The sequence below is a fragment of the Lepidochelys kempii genome, chromosome 13 (genome assembly GCF_965140265.1).
Source record: "Lepidochelys kempii isolate rLepKem1 chromosome 13, rLepKem1.hap2, whole genome shotgun sequence".
Lineage (NCBI taxonomy): Eukaryota > Metazoa > Chordata > Testudines > Cheloniidae > Lepidochelys > Lepidochelys kempii.
Window position 1 is genome coordinate 29,364,246 of NC_133268.1, and position 9,614 is coordinate 29,373,859.

At 50.0% G+C, this 9,614-nt stretch overlaps 1 protein-coding gene across 1 annotated transcript in view; it reads right to left on the reverse strand.

Annotated features, from left to right (window-relative positions):
• Nucleotides 1-8,216, reverse strand: part of MYH7B (myosin heavy chain 7B) — a 50,997-nt gene extending 42,781 nt beyond the window's left edge. Inside the window, exons 1-5 of the mRNA XM_073309927.1 lie at nt 8,126-8,216; nt 7,153-7,256; nt 2,591-2,734; nt 1,601-1,757; nt 506-533 (exon numbers count right to left, since the gene is read on the reverse strand). Coding sequence (XP_073166028.1) covers nt 506-533; nt 1,601-1,757; nt 2,591-2,734; nt 7,153-7,256; nt 8,126-8,216 — 524 coding nt within the window. The remainder of the gene's footprint in view (nt 1-505; nt 534-1,600; nt 1,758-2,590; nt 2,735-7,152; nt 7,257-8,125) is intronic.
• Between the last annotated feature and the right edge of the window lie 1,398 nt (nt 8,217-9,614).

The window sequence follows — 9,614 nt, forward strand, 5'->3', positions numbered from 1 at the left end:
CTCCCCCAGCTGTGGGCTAACATCACACTGCATGTGGCCAGCCCCAGCACTGGGGCTGGGAAACAGGTTGCTCCAGGGGACCCATTTGGGAGGTTCCTGCCCCGTGATGCCAGCAGCAACAAGTGCAGGGTGAGCAGCTGCCCTTGCCACTGTCACCAGACGGGCTGCCCTGGAGGGGCTCTGGGAGCCGATGGTGGGGATGTGAAGGAGTCTTGTTTGGGGGGGGTGGCAGCCAGTGAGGCCTGATGCGGGCCTCATGAGGGGCCAGGTGGTCTGATGGCTGGTGAGGGGGTGCAGCTGGGGGCATCACATCTCACAGGGGGAAGGCTACCAGTCAATGGGTCAGTCCAAATGACAGGGAAGAGTAAACCACTGCCAGGGACCCTAAAGACAACTTGTATCCTGCAGTGACGGGCAGGAGAATTGGATCCAGGAGCCTAACCCAGAGACATGTACAATGCAGTCAGGGAACAATGGCCAACAAAGGGAAGCATGGGTCACTTACGTGATGAGCATGGACTGGTTCTCACGATCTGGAAAAGAAAGAGCCAGTGTTAGACTGAAATGTACCAAGATAGCTTGGTGCTCTGAGAACTCTCCAGGGCTGCCGTGGGTCTGGGCTTTCCCTGTTTATCCACAGCCACACCTGGCTGGTCAGTGACCATGGGTATTCCCCCTTCATCAACAGCCTGTCCTGGCTGGTCAGTGACCATGGTATTCCCCCTTCATCCACAGCCTGTCTTGGCTATCAGTGACCATGGTATTCCCCCTCATCCACAACCCCCCCTGGCTGGTCAGTGACTGTGGTATTCCCCTCCCGGCTGGTCAGTGACCATGGTATTCCCCTTCATCCACAGCCCCTCCTGGCTCGATCAGCAACTATGTTCACCTGACTTATTAACACCAAGCTTTCCCAGGGTGAAAGGTCCAAAATGAGGCTGTGAGTGCAGGAGTTCCCTCAGGCTCCAGGGGACTGGCACCCCTGGGAAGAAGTATCCTGGTGTCTGTACATTTCTAGAGTGTTTCTTTTTATCCTGCTGTATCTTCCCTTCCTTCTCTGGACCTGGCCCCACAGCATGAGCCTGAGCCAGCCCACTGTGCTGCCAAGGCCCTGGCCCTGCCAGAGCAGCCCAGGGTCCATGCAGGTAGGTGCTCTTTCTCCTCACCATTCTGACTGTCCAGCTAAGGTAATTTATGGATCATTTTCCCTTTTAGGGGATTGTTACACGGCACTGCTGGTTCAGGACAGCTAAATGCCAGGGCTGTGTGTGGTGATCCCTCGAGATACAGGCTCTGACACCCACCCAGAGTCTGTTTTGCTGGAGGAAAGGTCTATTGGTTACTGATCAGTATTGCCTGTAATTAGTGTTTTTAACAGTGGTCCTGAACTCCCGTTCTGAGCCCAGTCCAGACACAAACGGTCGGGTTTATCCAGAGCTGGGCTTGATCCAGGCCCATTTCTGCTACTGTGCATTAGTTTCCTCTTGTGAGGTGATGCCCCAATGCCCTCCCCCGCAGCATTCCCCCTCCCACTGAACAAGGTCTGGCCTCCGCTGGGGGGCGAGCACAGGGAGGAGAGGGAGGAAAGATAGCCGCTTACTGCGCAACATGTCGTTGTAGGCATTGTCCGCAATGGAGTAGATGTGGGGCGGGACCTCTGACCTCCTCTTGCCCTTATAGGCTGCTACCACGGGGGAGGTGTAGACTGGCAGCCACTTGTAGGGGTTTATGGTGACACAGAACAAACCTGAATAGGTCTGAGAGCAGAGAAGAGGCAAGTGAGTGCACAGGGACCCAGCTGCCTCAACACAGCAGAACAAAGACTCTTCAAAGCCACCGGACTCAGGCAGTGAAGGAGCACATAGCTAGAGATGCCGCAATGGGGCCCACCTGTCTGCACCATGCTGCTTCCTTAGTCTATTACAGAACAGGGATGCAACCAGCCTTACCAGCGACATCCCCTTGTGCTGCCAACCTACCTTACCTTAATGGTGACATTCCTCCCCCACCACACAGGCAGCAGATCTATTCATCGCTACCCCCTCCACGCAGGCAGCTGGCCTTTGTCAGTGACATCCCTCCTGGAAAGCCACCTTTAGCATCTCCTCTGGAGGTCCTCGGGGCCGCCAGCTTTAGCCTTATCTAGAAATCCTTCCAGCGTTAGGAATTTTGGGAAGCATCGTGAATTGAGTTTCATTTTGCAGACTCCCTGGTAAGTGAGTCTCTTCACCTGGCATCCCGAGATCAGCCTGGGGGCTTATTTCGTTTTAATATGTTTCCCAAGTGAGTCTAATCAGTACACGTAAATCTATACCTCTATCTACCTACATCTGCCTGGAGATTTCTAATGCATCCACATGACTCCCATGTCACGAGGAATACTGAATGGGTAGGGTTCTGAGGCATGACAAATCCAGGACATAGCTGTCCTGATTCGACATGACCCTGGCTGGGATAGCCAGTAATTGGGACAATCAAGGGGAGAAATCTGGTAGTTTTGAGTTGGTGCCATTTCAATCAGCATTGACCTCTCACCGTGCTGGCCAGGGCTCTACGTGTCACCTTCACGCCCTGCACCAGCTTCACTTACATAGATCATCCAGTGGGAGTAGCGGCGCTTCAGGTTGTACAGCACGGAGGCCTCGTTGAGGTGCGTTAGCATGGCCATGTCCTCAATCATATCGAACTTGGGAGGGTTCATCTGCTGGACGTCGTCCTCCTTGACAACCCGGCTCTGCAGGGAGGAAGCAAAGCAGGGGAGCCTGAGTTTGTCCTTGGTTCCTTCCAGCCGGAATCAGGCTTTGCAGTCGCCATTAGCATTGACAGGGCAGCATGCTGTTTGCTCCCATCTGTTGTGCAGAGGGCTTGATTCTGATCTCATTTACACTAAGGTAAATCCTGATGATGGAAGCACTCCAGATTCACTTCAGTGTAAAGGGACGCAGCATCTGGCCCAGTCTCGTGTCTGGGCCTCATACCCTCCTGTGACTCTCTGAGGCCAGATTCTAGCTGCCCTGGCAGTGTCTAAGGAGATCTCTGATGCCAACCCCTCACCCTCGGCCCGGTCTCCATCCCTGCTTTCCTCCTGAGGGCAGGCAGTGAGACATCTTTGCTCAGCTGGGCACAGGTGCCCCCACGCTGGGGAGGATGCTCAATGCCTGAATACGTCGGTGGGAACTCTTTGGAAAAGCAGAGTTTGGCCTTTGCCAAGGGGAGAATGACACAAATGACCTAATATGGATCCAGAGCACAAGGGGGCGAGGGGCATTTTCTGGGCACCTGAGCTCATGCCACAAGAGGGCACCGGCAGGAGACAATTGTGCCGGAGACCAAGGGCAGGTCTACGCTAGAAGTGCTACATTGGCATGGCTGCACCGGTGTCACTGCAGCACGTCAGGTGAAGACGCTCAACGCTGACGGGAGAGCGCTCTCCCATCAATGTAATTACTGCGCCTCCGCGAGAGGCGGATGCTTTGTTGGCAGGAGAGCGTCTCCCACCGACATTGCGCTGGTGTGGACAGCGCTTAGGTCATAGAATCCTGACCTCAGGAGGTCATCTAGTCCAACCCCCTGCTCAAAGCAGGACCAATCCCCAATTTTTTTTGCCCCAGCTCCCTAAATGGCCCCCTCAAGGATTGAATTCACAACCCTGGGTTTAGCAGGCCAATGCTCAAACCACTGAGCTATCCTCCCCCACTGGAATGTGGTCGCTGGTGGTGGGAGGAGTCTTTTTCACACCCCTCAGTGACATAAGTGGAAGTGGAGACCTGCTCTGCGGGGTGAGCTCGTTCCACTCCAGAGGAGTCCCCAGCACTGCTCTGAGAATGCACCCTGTGACGGGCCCTGTCCGGCTCCGCAGACTTGCTCCCCCCGGGTCAGAGCCAGAGCACAGGGGAGCCTACATGGCAAAACAGGGTGGTCGCTGCTGTCTGCTCCCTTCATCCTGCACAGCCAGCCCTGCTCACACATGCCACCCCACCCCACCCCACCCCGCAGGGTTCTTCCAGAGGGACACACAGCTAATGGAGGACAAGCCAGAGTGCCATGTGAAGCTCCTGCCAGGTCAGAGCAATGTGAGGGTGGAGGAGGGACACCGGGCACAGGACCGGGGAGGGCCATGGAGTGATCAGCATTTCACCCTCCCGCACCAGCCATTGCCAGCTCTCATGCCACTCCACTTCCCCAGGGACAAGTGGCCTTGCTGTCCACACCCCAGCCACCAATCCCTTCCCTGTGCCGTCTGCCTCTGGCCAGACCTCCCAGCTGCCAACCATGTCACCCTGGTGATGAGCATCTGGCCAGACCCCCCTACAACCTGCCAAGATTGCCATGTTCCTGCCCCCAGGCACGGACTCCTTCTTGCTTCTCGGGGAAGGTTATTGCACTGTCTGAGAACCCACCGCGAGAGATCAGAAATACGAGAAGGCGTGCTCTAGGGCCTGGGCCTGCCCTGGTCCCCGGCACGTGGCCCGGCTGCTCTAACAGCTCTTCTCCATCCAGTGCTGAGTGCTTCTGCTGCTATGGGCCTTACTCCTTTCATCGGCAGTGGCCCATGGGGCAGTCCGGTTATGTCTCATCTCAAAGAATATGGTGCAGGGAGCTTTAAACAGCCGACATGTACAGACCATCTCTTGTCACTGTCTTCATTAAAATCTGTACATCTAAGTACTGGAATAGCTCTCACATTCTGCCTCTGTGCCTGATTGGGAGAAGGTGAATTTAGCACAGGCCACTGTTAATCAGAGTTGAAGAAAAGAGAGTTTCATTGCCACTATTAGGTGCATTAGAGAGAAAGTCTAGTAGTTAAAGCAGGGAACTGGGTCTCAGGACCCCTGGGTTCTAATCCAGGCTCTGCCCTAGATTCTGTGGCCCTTCGTCAGTCATTTTTACCCTCCCTGTGCCTCAGTCTTTGTCTGCATCAACACTTTTGTCAGCAAAACTTTTGTCGCTCAGAGGTGTGGACAGTGCTATGCCGGTGGGAGCCGCTCTCCTGCCCACATAGCTACCATCGCTTATGGTGGTGGTTTAATTATGCTGATGGGAGAGCGGCTACTCAGGAGAGCTTACAGCTGTGCCACTATTAGCCACTATTTTATAGCCTAAGTCACACTAGCATAAAATAGGGCTAATAATATCCGCGGATTTCACAGCCTGGTGGTGTGACACGGTTCATGAATTGTTTGTAAGAAGAACCTGGGGCTAATTCTCCTCTGATTTATTCTGGTGTAAATCAGGATAAACGCCATCAGAGTCGGTGTAATGACACTAATGTAAATCCAGTGTAATCAAGATCAGAATCGGACCCTTCATAATCCTGCTCTTGCATATACTGGTGCAACCCCACTGTACTAACTAGTCTAGCTCTGGTTTAACCAGAAGCAGAATTTAGGCAGGCTTAGACTAGATCTGATTTAGATAGACCTGCTTGGAAAAATTTCATCACAACAGGTTTCTGCTGGAAAATGCCATTGCAATGAAACAGATTTTTTTTTTTTTTTGCTTAAATTGTATCGATTTTGATGAAGTCTCAGTTAGAAAAAAATGGAAACAAAAGTTTTGAAAATACCAAAACATCCCATTTCGATTTTTCATTTTGAAATGTCTTTTTGTTTTGAAATTTACTTTATTTTATATTTTTTTTAAATTAAAAAAGGTTGAAATCGAAGGAAACTTATTGAAACAAAATGTCTCAGTTGACCTGAAAGAGTTTTGGAGGGCATTTCATTTTGTGAAATACTTCGGAGTTTTGACTTTTTGTTACAATTCAGAATGAAAGTTGTTTTGAAATCTCAAAACTTTTCCCTGGGACAGAAACTTTTCCAACCAGTTCAAGATTTTGACAGATGTAAGCTATTGCTCATTACATTGACTAGCACCATAGCAATGCAAACAAAGAAATACATAGTTCACCGTGTACATAGGACATGACTTTCTATTCAGTTACTCCAGTTTTACACTGGTGTTACTCTGTTGAGTAGTGGTGTTACACTGGCATAAAAAGAAAAGGAGGACTTGTGGCACCTTAGAGACTAAAAAATTTATTTGAGCATGAGCTTTCGTGAGCTACAGCTCACTTCATCGGATGCATTCAGTGGAAATGCTCAAATAAATGTGTTAGTCTCTAAGGTGCCACAAGTCCTCCTTTACTTTTTGCAGATACAGACTAACACGGCTGCTACTCTGAAAACTGGCATAAAACTGTTCTAATGGAGTGGAGAATCCAGCCCAGAAATTATTTTTACCATATATTATTTTGGTAAATAGAAATTGACTGGAGCAGATTGTGAGTTTACACCAGTGTAGATCTGGAATATTTCCACTGAGTTCCATGGGACTCATTCTGATCTCCCAGCTACCCTATACTGGTGTAACTCCATTGATTTTTGAGGACTCACTCCTGATTGCCACTGGTGTAAATGAGGTCAGGCCCAATGGATTGACATGGGTGGAGCAGAGTTCAGAATCTGGCTGTATGTGTATAACAATTTAACAACCTCTTAGTCATATGTATCTAAACACTATAATGAAACTGAGGTACCCAGATATTGCAGCACTGAGTGCTATGGTGATCCCTCTAAGCAATGTAGTTAGTTCATTAAAATATTGATCTTTGGACAAAGTCTGTTTTCTATAGTACTGGTGTAAATTCAGAGTAACTCCAGATTTGCACCAGTTCCCCTTATTCCTGCTTTGAATGGTTTTCTCTCAGGATTGACTGAATAATTTCGTCCAAGGGAGCAACTGGCTGTTTGCAAACTGAGCAGACTTCTCCTGTTGGCTGTTGTTACAGCTGTTAAGATGCCAGCTGATCACTGGGGCTGGGGAAGCCCTACTGTCATTCTTGTAGTCTGTTGTTTAGAGAGGACTTTTTGAAACTGAACATTTGATGCTGGTTTATTGAAGCCCTGACATGTTTGGCAAGTCAGATAGCACATTGTTACCGAGTACATTACGGTGTAACAAAAGCCATTTACACTACTGAGCTGACTGATCCCAAGTTGATCACTTAAGTAAGAACTTGTCTAGTTTCCGAGATGAGCTGTTCATACATACGCCGCCCCCGCCCCCCCCCCGCATTCCTTTCCTCTGTGCTTCTTTCCCCGTTCCTATGGCTGCCCTTTGAAAACCAAAAATCAAGATTGTTTTGCTTACGTCTTTATTTTTGGTTTCCACTGTGACTTTGCCACCAGAGATTTCTTTGATTTCGACCTCGACATAGGCTTCCTTGTCATCTGGGATCCAAGCTCGTTTCTTTCCTTCAGGTCCAAAAGAAAAGAGAAGAAAACAGTCTGAAGCAAAGGGAACTGTTTGCTCTTGTCAGTAGCTTTCAGAGAGCGGTAAGAACACAAACTAGCAATATTAAGGGACATTTGTTTTTTCCTTCCAGCGTTTGTGGTCATTTGACCAGGATTCCCTGGGAGTTTTCATGCTGGATGCTTGTTTAATTTTCCCCAATTAATGCTAAGATTGACTTTCGTCTGTTGTTTGCTGCATTTTTGGAGACTCATGTAGAAAACACTTTAGGGAATACAAAATTTACCCCCTCCCCCATTTATTTATTAGCCCTCCAAAATTTATCCTGGCACAAACCCAGGGCTTTTTTATCCCTGGCACACTCTAGCTGTGCAGCAATGGCAATCAAATATGATAATGGAACAAGTGGAAGGATAATGTGAAGAATCTGTCACCCAAATCTATGATGATCCCCATTCATCACCAAAGTAAAATGGGAAGAGGGCTTTGCTGAGATCTGTTTCTGTGGAACAGGCACTGCTGGCTCCCTCAGTCCTTCTGGGCACTTTACCTAGGTGCAGATAAACAGCCACCTTGTTACCCTCCACACGGAGACACCACAGTGACTGCCAAAAGCAGCTGCCGCCTTTCACTAACACTGAGTTATTCTGGTCCTCTGACTTCTTACCAGTGAGCACAAGAGCAGGGCTGCAGGTGGGGGGATTCCACTGCTGCAGGAGCATATGGGAAGCACGGGACAAAGTGATGCTACAAGACCCTACCAGGGTCCACAACACTGGGAAGGGAGCTGGAATACTCTGCAAACCAGGCCATGGACGTGAGAGCCCCTGTGACCAGCACGTGCCATGCTCAAAGGTGCTGCTGATCTTACCATCGAATGCGATGGTTTGAAGCTTGAGCTGCTCTGTGTAGCTCTTCCGGAGGAAGTCAGCAGCCTCCCCGAACTCGCTCAAGTCCATCATGGCTATCTTGCCTCCTAGGAGGGAAAAGACTGGACAGCAGAAAAGAAAGAAGAAGCCAAAGACTTGTGAGCCCTGAAAAGGAGGGAAAGTAGAGACAAGGAATCAGTCCAGAGAGACAATGCCAGTCCACAGGCTGCTTACAGGGGGCAGATACAATTTTCAAACACACCATGAACTTAAGCGGGCCCAGGAGAATAACAGCAGTAATAAACAGCCCCAGATCTGCCAAAGTAATTACTAACCACACGGTACGCCTGCCATCTATATTGCAATGCACCTCTCGCCTGTCTCTCTTAGTGAGTGGAAACTGAGCTTCGATCCTGAGTCTGTTGAAATCTACCCACTGCACATTTGGATTTCTGTCAGCAGCCAAGGTGGCAAAGAGAAGCCCGCTTTTCACGATCACCTCTGGCAGTGCAATTCCTGTTCTGTAGCCCCTCTGAAACAGGCACCACTTTTGCAAACCCCGTAAGAATACAAGGGTCCCTGCTCCAAAGTTAATATTGGAGTAGAGAACAGGAAAAAGAAGGGTGAGAGCGTTAACCCCTGAAAGCTCTTGAGTGCCTTCCAGGTGGCTGCCATAACAGTTGCACTGACAAGCGATATTATTGCATTATTTCCTATCCTCCATACAATACAATACCATGCAACAGAACTGAGAAACCCCGCATCAATACAGACATTGTAACAAGCGCTGGTACCAGGAACTTCCCAGATTTCCCAGATCTCATTAAATAGGCTTTTCCTAATGTCCCTCTCTATCTTGGAGACAGGCTGCTCTGACCCACCCTCCCTACACCCCCCAGTTAGTACCCAGTCCTGTCTCTCTGGAGCTCCTGTCCTGCTGGCGGGGAAGCAGGTTAGCAGCACAGAGAAGGATGCACACAGACATGCTCTTTATTACCAACCTTGGTTATAGGACTGAATGGCTGTGGGTGTGCAGTGAAGCCCCCTTTTATTGTGTCTGTCAAGGTCAGAGTGGGAAGAGATATGTCAGAAATTCCCATGTGTCACATCCACGCAGCTCCATTGGTGCTGCTGTCCTCCTGCCCAGAGAGACACAAAAGGCAAACCTCGCTTTTATCTCCCTGCAAATGCGGGCTGGTTATTTTTACTCCTGTATTGTCAGGCGAGTACAAAGGCAGAGGGAGGCTCCAGTCTTGGGAGTCAGCACTGCTCTCCAAGCCAGCCTGTGCCTTGCTGATCTGCAGGGGACAGAGGTACAAGGGCTCTACCTCTCTCCTCTGCCTTCACCTGACATTGTCTGTGTCTCGCCACACGCCTCAGTGCCAGGAGAAGCACAGACTGGGCAGGCACAGCGGCTCCCACACTGATCTCGAAGCCGCACTTGCCCCGAGCTTTTTCCTCTGCCTTTCCCAGGGCCAAGCTCCCACTGAT